The 14,950-nt window shown below is 39.6% G+C and overlaps 1 protein-coding gene across 2 annotated transcripts in view; it reads left to right on the forward strand.

The window, feature by feature from the left end:
- Window positions 1–5,911: 5,911 nt before the first annotated feature.
- Window positions 5,912–14,950, forward strand: part of JADE1 (jade family PHD finger 1) — a 28,607-nt gene continuing 19,568 nt past the window's right edge. Inside the window, exons 1-3 of one of the 2 annotated variants that reach the window (XM_067530182.1) lie at window positions 5,912–5,955; window positions 9,450–9,607; window positions 13,574–13,725. In XM_067530182.1, coding sequence (XP_067386283.1) covers window positions 9,477–9,607; window positions 13,574–13,725 — 283 coding nt within the window. In that variant the 5' untranslated portion in view covers window positions 5,912–5,955; window positions 9,450–9,476. Of the gene's footprint in view, window positions 5,956–9,449; window positions 9,608–13,537; window positions 13,726–14,950 lie in introns of both variants that reach the window. The other variant, XM_067530180.1, reaches the window with a different exon arrangement.

Below are 14,950 nucleotides of genomic sequence, written 5' to 3' on the forward strand. Positions count from 1 at the left end.
CATATATATGCAAGCTCACGTGTGCATGGTCAAAGGTAATAAAATATTAGATGTATAATGCTGAGAGGGGAGAACAGGAGGATATCTGCATTAAATTACTGTGGATAGTGTAAGTTCACCATTTTGTTTTAGTGCCGCATGTAGTGTAATTGTGTGAAATTGCTGTAAAGACACTACAGGGATCATACGGTTCAAGAGCAGTAATTGGACAATTGTTGATGACATTTGATTTTTGTGCAACATAGACATTAATTAGAGAAGGGAGGCTATTGCTTTTCATGTTTTGGCATTGAATGTGTTTTCATCACAAGGATTATCACATCATAATATGCTACTTCAATTATCATTATTATAATGATGTGCCAATTGGGATGAGTTTGATGGATCAGCAAATCCTCCAGCAGCAGAAGCATGAGAAAGGGGGCTTGGATTTGTGGAAATGTGTCTTGGGTTGTGTTTGCATCCAGGCCATATATATGTGGACTTGTGCATGTGCAGCTATGTCTTTACTAAGTACAATGGGGAAATTAGCTTTGGATACTCTCCTACTATTTTCTTTGTGCCCCTCATGTTGGGTCTTTATCCTGTAGTTTGGTCACTGGCTGGATAGATATGCCAGAAATAAGGCCTTATTGTGAAGAGTGGCAGCTCAGGCAGCAGACGTGGAGACTAAGCATTTCCTTTTACTTCTCAGGCTGCAGATCTTTCTGACAGAGCATGGTGTTGGCAGCAGTATCCACTCTACCTCAAAGCGAGTCTGGAAAGAATATAGGCAGCTGGAAATGCCAGCACTTAACAGAAGCAACAGCCGGGCGGGCTTCCATATCAGAAATGTTTTGCTCTGTTGTACTGCCTGATTTACTGGTGTAGCAGAGTTGTATTTATGGTAGGAAAAGTGTATTCAGACTCCCAGTGTTCTCAGGCTTTGAAGTGTTCAGAGGCTGTAGCAGCCTCTCTCTTGGGAGACTGCTGGATGCCTTGCAGGTGGTTTTACAACAGTGTTATACGTGATACACGGTATAACTGAGTATCTTCTGCACATGCTGAGTGGAATATTGGTTGATGGGGAGAACTCGTTAAGATTTTGGATGTGCTGTGGCAGCACTAAGGACTTCTCTGTTTTAGTGGATTCTTTAAAATCAAAACATATTTCTGACTGGTTATTTCACAAATTGATATAGTTACAAAAGAAAAATAATTGTCTCTTTCTAGGAATTCTAGATTTTTCACAAGTGTGACACATACGTCTCTCCTCTAATTTTTTTATCATAGTTTTCCTTTAATACTGAAAGGGCTGTATTTTTGTAACTTTATTAATAGTGTACATGTAAAAAAAAATCTGGCTTTGGCTAATGTCAGGCACATAGTCTCTGCGGACAACATAGGAAATGTATATCTTCCAATAAGCCTCATTCCTGGTCTCTCCAGTGCTGTGGTATGCCAAAGTCGTACTTCTCTTAACCAGAGACTGTCCATTTATTTTTAATTATGCCTAGTAAAATAAGTTTTCTGATGTGTAAAGACAAAATGCAGATTTGAAATAAGGGTTTGATTCACCTCTCATTAAAATCAATGGGATCTTTGCATTGACTTCAGTTAGAGTTGTTGGATGAGGCCCAAACAGTGATACAACCCATTCTGATACCTACAAAGCATTTTTTTTAAAAAGAAATTTCCTGGGGGTCTCTGTTCCCAGTGATACCTGGATGATTTATAACACCTTATAGGTGTTAATATTAGCTACTTGATTAAGTATATCATCTGTTCATGGGAAATTATCAGTCCTTTAAGAGTATATATTTATATCTGATTTTCTATTGCTGATTGGATTGTGTATTTTGGGTAGCTTTTGTTAGTTCTGAAGTGTATCACTGTGATTTTATTTGTAGGCGAAATACAGTACTTTGATCAGACCATCCTCTCACTGCCCATAATAAAGTGTCTTGATCATCCATTAGTTATGAAGATTTCTTATTAATTTGTAAACCAGGCTTATGAAGATTGTATTTTAGGGTCAAGCTGCCCACAGAACAATTTGGTCCACCTGAAGAAGGAAAGAGATGTTAGGATGAAGGATTCCAATTTTCATTAATGCTCCAGTGCATTGTTTCTATACTCAGGTTGATGTGCTGCAATGGTGGCGCATTCTGTGAAATTGTTCACTTCATATTCACTATAGAACATGGATTTCAGCATGTACAACAACACTGATGGAGTTACAGTTTGTCATTAATCTTCCATCTGTTATAGAATTAATTCATTTAGTATACAAGCAAGATTTCCCCCAAGGTAAAATTTTTAGTTAGGAATGTTTTATTCGTAAAATCCCCAGTGGTGCAGACTTTTGATATTTCCATTTTGTTTATATATTTATTTATTATGAAGACTGGAAGTTAACTCTAAAATGGGGTCTTAATCTTTGACGACTGTGCCAATCTCGATCATTGTCTCTTAGTTTTATTTCTCTGAAACTTCATGCTTAATATTATTTATTATGTGTATGTTTATTCATTGATTGGATGTTTTTTCCTTGTTAAAATGAAAACTCTGCCAGTAGTCACTTGTTAACTACAGTTGCCTGTCCTAATGGTTAGTAAAATCTTAATTCAACCAGAAGTTCCTCATCATTTATCACATAACATTATAAACAGCCTGGTCTATTGGCCAGAAAAAAAATCAGCAGCCTCATTGATAGCTGTTATTAAAAGGTTTCACTGTATATTCACCAGCTCAAATATAAGGGGTGGGAAGAAACTGTCATTCTAGAGTTATGTAGAGTTTGTTCTGTCCTTCACTGTAGGAAGTAATTAGATTTTTGAGAGAAATTATCTGCCACAAATATGCTCTGAAATGGTCTGGTCTAATTTGAATTATTCCTCACAGGATGGGGAATCTTGTGTGAAGTTTCTCTATTAACATAAGAATGTAAAAGCAATTTAGGAAATAGTATTAAGATTTAGGAAATGGTGATAGAATTTGACTTTGCATGCAGCGCTTACGGTTCAGACCAATGCCTAGCTGTAATGTTGATATTAACAGAATTACATGTAGGATGCTGTTTGTTTCATAGCATCTTCTAGTAATAGAGCTGAGAAATGTTTAGAATTAACCAAAAGGGTATTAATGAAACAAATGGAGATAGAAGATATGCCAAGGATTATTTTTGTTCCCCATATCCAGTAGCTTCCCAAGGACACACATGATCTGGAAATCCGTCCCTTAGCAGCTTGTTTAGGAAAAAAAACATATGCTTGCTGTCAACCTCCAATTGATGTCAATTTATCACTAGAGCTGAATTAAAGCACACGGTTAAAAATCCAGAAGTATATCGCATAGCTACTGCTCTAATTTTGCTAGATGTATGCATCACTTGTGAACAACTGTAACAAACTTCCAGAGTTACTAGCTGTGTTACTGGCAGAAGCTACAGAATAAAACAACATCTTGCTAATGGAGTTTGTCATTCTGTCAGTACCATGAATGTAAAAAAACAATATGTAAGCAAAACTAGCAATCATATCCACATATGGATTAGAAATCTCTAATCAGATAGGCGGCTGCTGAAGCAACCTAATTAGCTAAACATTTCAATAGTGTGACTGTAGTTGATCAGACACAAATGTTTTTGAGATTGGAAAAATGTCAGGATCTGAACAACTAGATGGAAAACTGTTTGTGATTGTGTACCTTAAAGGGACACAGTCATCTGGAAAATCACACTTCTGTCTGAATTATTTTTACTTCTATTTTTAACAGTAACATCAACATACTATAACTGAAAGGGATTAAAGAAAAAATAGTTTGTATATTTTCCCCATTGGCTTGCTTTGCGCATTTGTCAGTTCTTTATGGTTGGTTTCACTGTTTTATCTTCCATAGGCAGTCAGGATGAAATTCACTCCTGTGCTAAGGTCCGTTAGAAGACCAGTGCACCACTTAAATTTCACTTCAGGACTCAAAATATGGTTTAAGTGAGACTTATGCGCTACATAAACCTTGTGTTGGCTTTCTGCACGTAAATGAATCACCCATAGGCAATTACTTTCCTCTGTTTTGTGAGGATCTTTCACGCAGCACAAGGAAGAGAAAAACATTTTTAAAATATCAAAATGTGATTATAAGACAAAACAAAACAACAATGGCAAGGGGGAATCAGGGTCAGGTGAAGTACCTGCAACAACTTCAAATATATGTCACTATGGGTGCTCCACTGAGATTATAAATAGCAGTGTTTGCAGTTCCATGTCTTCGCAGAGCAGTGCCTGTGCTCTCAGGCAAGGGCATATAAAGAGGCGCGGACCCAAAATTGAATATGTCCCTTTATATCACTGTTTTCTGATGGGATTATCCTAGAGGAGATATTTCTGTCCAGGTGCTACGCATGTTGACTCGACTTGTGCCTCTGTGAACATTCCATGCACCATCCATTGTTTACTGCTGTGCAACAGCGTTTTTTAACCAATCAGACTTACAATGTGTTACTACCTGAAGACAGTGGAAGGCCAAATGTTGTAAAATTATAAGGCAGTGGATTCTTCTGTTCAACAGTTACTATGTAGTATCTCCTTTGAGTGACAGTCTTGTGAAATCAATTTACATTTGACAATAATTTGTTGTGTTCCCAGTAGAGGGAGGACTGAAGGCCTGTTCTCATTCAGTGTTCATTGCCATACTACTTGCTGAACAACAACAGGTTTCTGTGGAGTGATGTGTTGCAATACTGCTCTCATGGGTTGCAGCTGAAGCCTACACGATGCTCCCAGCAGTTGCTGGCTGAGACAGCAAAGAACTGAGCACTAACCCTAAGACCATTGTGCCAACCCTGGTTTGTTAAAGTTTAAGGCTCAGAGCTGTGGAATCTTTGCAGAGCTATCTCTGGTTATGTGGAAACTCTGATCTCTCCATTACATCGTCTGTGTCAAATTCTTTGCTTCATTTTCCAGTTTTCCCTCCTCCTTTGTTAACCACCATCATGCTAATCCTTCTCTTCCTTTCACCGTTGTCATATAGTTTGACTTGGGTAACATTTGGGTACCTTGTCACGCCAATAAAGTGTCTTTTAATTAAATTAAATTGACCGGTACAGGCTCACCATAAACAGGCTTTGATCACAGGTTATGTTCTGGTCCTTCTGGTGTCACAGCATTTCTAGTGGAATAGAATTCCATCCCCTGACTTCAGCTAGGAAAATCTTCCTAAAAACAGATAAAGGCATCCACTCTGTATTGAAAAATGCTTGGACTAGGAGAAATAATTTGTCCTGAGTAGAGTGACTGAAGAATTCTACATATAAAAACCACATGACCAGTCTCAGTAATTTTCTCATGCCAGGAGACAGACAATCTCATATAGTCTTGGGGTTCCTGGGTGTGGAATGGCTTTCTGTTTCACCTTGAAAAGAATTCATCCTAAGAGAAATCATGGGGACACATTATGTTCTCTATGGATGTGCTGGGACACCAGTACATTAGCGTTTGAAGATTTCATCTCAGGCAATCCGCAGACCTCCCAGCTAGTTTTTAATCCTAAGGAAGTGATTTATGCTTGGATCATTATTGCTCAAATAAAGAACTGTTGTGCGGTAGATTTTCTGAAATGATGCATATAAAGGTGGTCAGTTTTGCAAAGCCAATAAATACAGCTGTCGGGATAAAAAAATACATGGAAATGATCACAGAAGCACTAGACAGCAGTTTTTCCCTGCTTGTTCATTATGAAAGTCTTTTGAGGTGTGTGATAAAAGGCTGAATCATGCTTGATTTACTCAAGTAGTAGTATTGAAATCAACTGGCCTACTTGTGTGAACAATGTGAGCAAAGTCCTTTTTGACCGATGAAAGCACTCTTTTGAGTTGATCATTTTTATATCGTAGGCTTATCCACCTGGTCCCAGCATTCCAGATCTGGACACCGGAGGAGTTCATGCTCCAGACATGAAGACCGAAAACCTTCTGAGGTATTTCTGGAATTGTACTTGCATTTTGCTACCTCTGTCTAGTAAAACACACACGTGCCTTGTTAAAGAATAAATTTCTTCCTAATCATATTTTCTTTCCTTTTCTGCTCCATCTCAGCTGGCACCCAGCAACCTTTCTTCTGGCCAGGAGATCAGGGAGTTCAGCTGCTGCCACAGTCACTGCCAGCACCAAGTTAGTTTTTAGCCGTGAATATTGAGCTAGTTTGGCACTAGCCCAACATCGCTCTGAAACTTTCTTTCTTTCTTTCTTTCTTTTAGTGGTTTGGGTTATTGTTTTTGATTTATGGTGAACAGTGAAAGTTTATTTTTAGGTGCATTCTTGTAGTTTCATAGCCTTTATTTGGCCTTAATTAATAGTTTTTGTTAACAGACTTGTCAAACCAGACATCTGTCTCTTTTAAGCTTCACATGCAGTGCTTTGAGGAATTCAAATCAAGGAAGGAAATGTACATCAGTTTGAACTTTTTGGGTGGATCAGTGGCAGGCACCAAATGCATATGATCAACTGCCAAAAGTTTGCGGATGCCATTGCCTGTACTGGTCTGAGGCCATCATTAGACCTCAGGCTGCATGGTGGCTGAAACATGGTATTAGCTTCAAAATGTGAAATTTCTTGGGCTCAGTCATCTTCACTGTGTCCAAGCACTTTAAATACTTCAGTGGCTGTTGTTGGGGGAGAGGCATGTTTTGCTAGATTTCATGATGACAGTGTACTTCCTTCGCCCCAGGGATAATCAATTTTTCATGGGGAAATTATGTACGCTGTTCAGTGTATTAAAAACACAACTAAAGAGCCACTTGACCATCAAGTAAATGACCAGAGAGAACTTTTCAAACCCTGATCTTGTCTTTCTTGGCCCAGTCCTATTTTTTATGGAGTTTTTCTCCCCTCACCCACACTGACTAACCTGTGGCTCCTAATATTCTGTCATCTTCTCCCTTTACCTTTCTTCCCAGTCTGAGAGGTCTTTCTGCCACTTCTCCCAAGCTCCTATTTGTTCTGATTTCTTCTATTGTCTCTGCCTGCGACAGCCTGCTGTGCTGATTCCAGTGTGCTGGCGGATAAGTGACACTCACTAAACTCCCAGGATGAAATCCTTGCCTCATTTGAAGTCAATGGCAAAACTCCTATTGACTTCAGTGAGGCCAAGATTTCACCCTCTATCTCTCAAGTGCTATGTGTCAGTTCTACCGAGAAAATAATTTTGTAAACTTCTTTTGGCTTCAGGCACACTGATTGCATCAGAAATTAGCAGAGCAGCAAGGACAGCAACCCAAGGCAGTAAATCTTGGAAAGGATTTTCTTGATGGTCAAGTATTACATTAACAATTTCTTGTGTGGTAGCCAAAATAACTAGCCACAAGCTATCAGACTCAAGAATTTTCATATTATTTTTTATTCAAATCACTAGAGGTCCAAAACCCTATGACCGGCTCTGCTAGTTTACTGGGAGAGTGAGTTTATTTTGTGGATGCTGTTTCATTTCTTGATTGCAACCTCACAGGACTGATAGTTTAGATTTTTTAAAAACCATTTTATCATAATATTACATTATCTATATTCATCCTTTTCTTTTTTTCTTTGAGTAACTTACAAATTAATACTTAATTGTAGTGGGAGTTATGCTTACAAAAATGCAGACTTGCACCTGAAATTAAAAAAATATCATCAGTGAGTGTCAACAGTTTTGAAAAATAAAAATAAGTTACACTTGTATGTTCCCCAATGAGAAATCCAGGAACATAACAGAGAGAATGAGAGAGGGGGAAAAAGCTTTTGGGCATAATATGTGGCTAGGCTTTTTATATCATACTTTACTGTAGAGATTTTTTTCTTAATGATTGGACTAATGATTAGTTCGCTAAAACACATAAAAAAGTTATAGGTGATTTACTGCAATTTGTAGTGTTTTAATGGCAGATGAAAGAAAACACTATCCCCAGGGAGGCCAGCCTTATGATTTGTGTAGCCACAGTGGACTCACATACCTTAGATTTGTGCTTTATCCATTGCCAAACACAACTGTTATTTAATACAACACAAAGCAGCCAATATGGAAGTTGGATTAGGGATTCAGAACAAGAGTAACAAGTGTGAAGTAAACTTTCATTATTAGCAATGTTTGGAGAATCTAGGAACAGCATCTTATCTTCCTGAAAATCTGCCTGCAGCTTCACAACTATACAATATGGAGCTGGATATGTGCCTTGCTGACTATACCTGCCATAAACTGATAAGTTTGCATATGCACTTTCCTTGTGATTTTCAAGGCTGGTGCTGGATGGGCTGATTCCCTTGTTCCGTTTGGCAGAGGGCTTGGTTTACAATTTTACATTCTTGTTTTGGTTGCTTGTTTGCTTTAAAACCCCTGTTGCACATCTGTTCCTTTGCATGTGGCATTAATTAGTTAATGTATGTAAAGGGCTGTTGAGATGAAAAGGGTGAAGTATTAGTTATACTATTATATAGCAGTTTTGGTTGGGGGAAAAGGAGAGGGGAGGGGAGGACTGGAAAGATGTGTAGGCAAGTGTGGTCTTGCTCTTCTCATGCCTGTGATATCACCCTTCAGTTTCTGAAGGGGCATTGGCACTGAGGGGCATTGGCAAACCAGGCAGAATGGAACTGCCACAGCAGCAGCACAGCATACTCCCAGCAAGGGTGAATTAATTTTTATTGCCTCCTATGGCTGGTTAAAGGCAGCATCCCTGCTTGTTTGTGGCTGAGAACCCAAAACTCACCACACATCTCGCTGGTTTTAGAGGCTGATTCCTTGAAAAGGCCAAGTGGAAATGTACACGTTATAGTACAGACAATAGATGAGCAAGCACTAGTGCTGAATGTGGAGATGCCCCAAGAGATCTAGTCTGGAGCTCATTTTAATTGATCTTTAGGGTAATTAGAAAAAACAATTCAAGAGAAGCTGTCTTGCTTAGAATTTGCTGTGGCAGCTGATCACATTGCAGTCACACCTTGATTTCTACCACAGAGAGTTTTTAGAATTCTTTTTGATTAGTCAGGAATCCCGTAATTTAAAAAGCCCAGGGCTCAGTCCTGCTCCTTTTTAAGTCACCGGGAGTGTTGGTATAGAGCTCACATGGCACAGGATTGGGTCCATTGTTATTGATCGGTAACACTACAGTTTTGATGCCTGATCCTGAGATGCTCTGAGCACCTGCTGTTCTCGTTAAAGTCGGAAGGAATTACAGGTGTGTGGCACCACTCAGGTTTATGCCTCTTGCACAGTGTGAAGATTAGGAGTCATAGAGCTGTCAGCCTTATGTCCATTGTATTTCTGTCACCTCCCCCCTAATGTGAAGTTAAATGGCTGTCCTGTAATAGGCTGTGTTAGTTTTGTGTTGATACAGTGGCCTTGTTATGCACTGCTCCATGGTTACCCTGGAGCTGTGCATCATAGAGTGTAAATATCAAATGTCAGTGTCCCTGTTCTTTCTCTTGGTTGCTTTCTTTACAGGTATTCAGAACAGACTTGATCACTGCCATGAAGCTACCTGACTCCTACCAACTGAACCCTGATGAGTACTATGTGCTGGCAGACCCCTGGAGGCAGGAGTGGGAAAAGGGAGTTCAGGTGCCAGTTAGCCCGGGGGCCATCCCTGAACCAGTAGCCAGGTATAGTTTGGAGAAATATAAACAAACACATATATGCTTAGGCCATCAGTTATACATCTGGATGCCTAGGCTCTAAATTAATATTTAAGCATCTAGTTAGAAATGGCCTGATTTTCAGAGGTTGCGAACAAATCCACTGCCTCCTATTGAAATCAGTAGGCGTTCCAGGAGTTCAGCACTGTTGAAAATCTGGCCACTGCTTTTTAGGTAACTGAATATGAATATAGGAGCCAAATTTAAATTATGGAACTTGGAGAAAACTGCTGGTTTTAACTTGGTTTTATGATGTTTTCTAACCTTTTTATGTTTACTTATAACTTAAATTAGCTTGCTGAGTAACACTGCAACTATATTGGGAAAAAAAGCTCTCAGATGATTCAGAGCCATCAAGTTGGGCACATAGCTAAGCTACATAAATGTGAGCTCTCAAAGAGTTACTGTAGTTACCCTCATCTTCCCTCTCCACTTTGTGACACTCACGTGTTTGTCTTGTTTCAAATGAAACTCTATGCTCCTTGGGGGAGGGACCTGTTGCAAACATCTTTATTATGGAAGGTAACGTCATTGTACTCAGTTATAACAATTCATTAATGCATATACATTTTGTTGTTTTTTTTTATTGTGGGAGTACCTATAGGCCCCCGTCATGGAACAGGGCCCATTGTGCTAGGCATGGTTAGGGTGACCAGATGCCCTGATTTTATAGGGACAATACCGATATTCAGAGCTTTTTTTATATATAGGCTCCTATTACGCCCACCCTGTCCTGATTTTTCACACTTGCTTCTGGTCACGCTAGGCATGGTACACATACACAATAAAAAGATGATCCCTGCCCTGAAGAGCTTTCACTGTTCAGTAGCTTAATTGGCTGAATTCTATGAGAAGATAAAGTAGGAATGTGAATACAAAAGGTAATCGTTTAAACTATTACAATTATATCGGTTAACTATTTAACCAATATAATTTTGTGTGTGTCTATTAGGTTTTTATACTAACATCTGATGCTGGCCACTGTTGGAGACAGGATACTGGGCCATTGGTCTGCGTTGGTGTGGCAGTGTCCGTATTAGTTAGTAAAGAGTAGGAGTAAAGTTTTTTCTGCTGTGTTGAACATATCTGTTGTTAAATTATTTTTCATAACCTGACAGTTTGGATCCCTTCTCACTCTTCCTACTCCTCAGGAGTCCGGCTTCTCTTTGAGCAAGTTGTGGCCCACCTCACTTTCTGTTATAAACACTAAATAAGGAATTGTGGATAGCTCCCTCTTTAGTTTTTATAACAGGAAGAGAGCTTGGCAGTGGCCAGGAGTTGCTGCTTAAAGAACAGCTGGGCATCTAAGAGAAAGGGGATATGGGGCAGTTGAAAACTTCCACTGTTTCACTCTGCCCTTCTTTCTTTTTCTTCAGGGATGTCTTGCTGCAGAATTTGATTTTCTTCTGTTTGTGGCTATGTCCCCATTTTTATATTTTTCAGATCAAAATATTGTATAAGTTCACAAGAGGTGGAAAATACTAACATCACATAAAGATTCTGCATACCTTCTCTCACCACCTCTTCTTATGAGGTGGAGTAGAGTCATTTGGCTCTCTCTGCCGCTGCCCCTTATGAGAATTGTGTCCTTTACAAGTGTTGGGGGACAGACTGATGACGGTTGGAGTTGGAAGAAGGGAGCAAAATGGTCACCGCCAATTAATCAATCCCAAAGTTAATACCAAAATGCTGTAATGATCTTGTGCATAATTTTAGGAAGAGGGAAGCATGACTAAACTGAACTAATGACATTCATCTGCAGTTGATGTAGAGTAGGAGGAAATACAATACATTTCACAGAGAAATGATTCTTGGTATATTTCGTTGCCCAGAAATGAGCAAGGTGCTTTGTAGCAACAAAGAGAAAAAATTGCTGCATCAATGCAACAAAAAAAGGTAACAAACAGTAGGGAGCAGATGGGGGAGGAAGGACCAGGGTTATAGCAGTAAGTCCGTGTGGTAACTCACTGCGAGCACATGCTCATACTGATGGCTCAATTAAATGCTTTTGTGTATACAGTAATTGTGATTATTATTTTACTACTTTACATCATGAACATACGAAAAATTTGAGTTTTGCAGGTCCTATGAAAATGACCTGTTTTTAAAGCCAAATTACCTGTTCTACTCTGTTTGTTCAGTTCTGGTTCTTGCACTGTGCCATCACCATGGTATCTGAGCATGGCACTTTTTTGAGCAGCATAAGCAGGGTGCTGTCCAGACAGCTATAATTTCCCCACTGAAAGATCTCAATAGGGGATTTACTGTGTAGAAGATTTGGAGAGCAGTGATCAGGCTAAAACAGTTTCCCTGTGAGATGTAGTATATAATATTTCAGTACGGTATTAGTATATAGTACAGCCAGGCCTGGCTCAAGATATCGGGGGCCATTCACATACCAGCTGATACCTCTCCTCCTGAAAAGCCCAAGATTCAGTGTATGACTTTTTCCCCATTCTGCCTCAGATTCCTGTGGTTTGCCAGAACTGGTTCAGTACCAGAAAGGAGGTTGGAATAGATAAATGTGTCCAGAACTGGGTGTGTGCAGATATGGGGATAGTGGATCAAGGTTTCTTGTTAAACAGGAGACGACATGCACTATGTGCCAGCTAGGCCACAGTAGAGTGAAGGACATCCTGTTTCCCTACAGAGCTCTCTCTGCATGAATTAGCTCATTTTCCATACCATGTGGCACTGGAGCATGACTGCAGTAAACCTCACCCTAGCATTGGTTAGGCTGCCATGACCTGGGGTCCCTGGCAGTTGCAGTTTGGGTGCATTGCCTGAACTTGATCCAGATACAAGTTTTATTTTCCTGTAGCATCTTTCATACAAACTGAACCTCAGAATGCTTACAGTTAAATAATAAAGGAGAGACTGTGGAACCTCCTTTGCGAACATCCAGAGAACATTGATGTGGATGGGGCATATAGAATCCATCCCTGCTACCTGAAGGCAAGCTGTTAGTCAGCAGTGCAGCCGCCCCAGCCTATGAGCTAGAATAAAAACTGGCCCTGTGCACTGCATGTGCATTTTTTCTTAGTGGCTGGATCTGTATGGTCACAGCAATCCAGGCAACTAAAAGAGCTAGTTACACTGTTTTAAGGGTTTTCTTCTAAGGTCTGGCTCAATCCAGCTTTAGCGATTTTTTGCAGGGGGAATGCAAATCGCTGAGAGCCTTGACTTAGATCTGAGCAGGTAAGTGATGGAGGAACTGATTCTAGACAATTTTATGAATTGTCATTATTATTTCCCTTGTGAAAGGAGTTTAAGAGGTCACAGAAATTAAAATTACAGGTATCTATACAAATTACTGTAAAAACAATAGAATTTAATAGAGAGTATTAGCCTGCATATTGAATTTTTAAACCATCCTACAGAATTTGAGGATTGTATCCCTATTGTAGTGTTCAGTAGATTCGTTTATATCTATTATTATTACTTTAATTCCCATGTATATAGTACCCATCACCATGTTAACAGTGTGTACCTTGTATGACTTTAAAGTGTGTCAGTAACAATTCCATTTAAGAGTAGCAAGTACCATGTCCTCCTGCAGGGGATGATTTGTAATCTTCTCTCTCCTCTTAAATCCACCTGTAACTCTGTTAACGAACTGGGATTTCAAAAATGTGAATTATTTTATGTAGCATTGCAGGTCACTTTTAAAGGATATGTGAATGCATCTTTTCCTGTTTTATGTACCCATCCTTACTTCCTGCAGCTGTGCAGGACATTGATGCTACAAGATTGCTGAGGATTTTTAGTTGCATAGAATAAGGAAGTGCAATTTGAATCCCTAGGCACTAATCACACAACAGGATTGAGCATTTCCCAGTCTGTGCTAGGAGATATAAAACCTGGTATAAGTAATATCTGTATTTACTGTTCCTTCAGGGTTGTGTCTGAGACAAAAGCAGTCACGTTTACAAGACCCAGGAAGTACATCCTTTCATCAGGTTCTGAGCCTCCTGAGTTGGGATATGTTGACATTCGAACCTTGGCGGACAGTGTGTGTCGCTATGACCTCAATGATGTGGATGCAGCATGGTTAGAACTGGCCAATGAAGAATTTAAAGAGATGGGTGAGAGAAGCCTCCGGTCTTTTTAACCCTGTAAAAGTATGCACGTTGGCAGTAGGTTGACAGTTCCGTGCAAAGAAAATTGGAAAGGCAGAGAGAGGGTGTAAATCATATAAATTAGGATGTAGTTTATTTGTGATTTTATTTTTAAAAACCACTAGTCTTTAAACCCTTATCCCCAAAAGCCCCCAATGAAGAATGGCATTGCCACTATGGCTAGATCAGGTGTGAATATCAGACCTATTTATAACTCCATTAATGACAGTAGAGTTGCACCTGCTTACATAAGATTAGAATTTGGCCCTTTTCCTCCCCCTACAGGAATTCCCTCAAAGCAACTTTTTTACCATTGTTCATTTTTTTGGAGATGACATCAAAATAGAAAATTTAAGTCATCTGACTATCTGCCTTCCATCCTTTTTTGTTTGTTTTTCCATGCATCCCTTTCCTAAAATGGAAGGAGAAAACTCTCAGCCCCTCTATGGCTAGTGATTGTTTCTGTTTAGCACAGGGAATGTAGTAGACAGAAGTGTCTGGGAGGTTTAAAAATAGAAGCCAGTGGGATTGTTTGGGGAGTGAGACAGCAAAGAATTGGCTCAATGATTCCTTTTGAAAATGTCCCGAACTCTTCTATTACTGTGTCCCTGTTTTCCAAACAGGAAAAAGGACTTGTCTTAGTGGGCTGAAGGTTCCCCTCAAGAAGGGGTTGTGTGTGGGGGAAGGGAAGAGAATAAGAACACGTCTTTATTATGATGTGTGCTCCAAAAGTGGGAGCACCCCATGGATTTTCCTGAGGTTGCCCAGGATGTAAATCAGCACAGAATTTTGACCATGTTTACATTCTTGCATATGTATTATGCTAACTGGAAGGTTTTTGGCTATTTTGGTGAGCACAGATAATACTGGTCTGTTTTACTATGTGCAGTTCCCTCATTTGGGTTGTGGTTACAGTTTTATGGGTTTACCCTAGACACGGTCCATTGATTAGGCAGTTACAGGATCTGGCAAACCAGGGTCAGCTGGTTATAAACTTGAAAAAAAATTATCCTGAAGAAAACCCACACAGAACAAACAAAACAACCAACTCTGACCTGGTCTCTTGTTCAGGCTTCTTACCCAAATCTCAGGTCTGGCCTATTTACATTCACGAGGTGGAATTACATGATGTCAACCTTAGGTTACACTTCTGGCTGCTTTTAAAATATTATTCAGCTTTATTGAAACAAGT

This window comes from Emydura macquarii, unplaced genomic scaffold (assembly GCF_026122565.2).
Source record: "Emydura macquarii macquarii isolate MOO-44397 ecotype Brisbane River unplaced genomic scaffold, CSIRO-AGI_Emac_v2 contig_3044, whole genome shotgun sequence".
NCBI classification, from domain to species: Eukaryota; Metazoa; Chordata; order Testudines; family Chelidae; genus Emydura; species Emydura macquarii.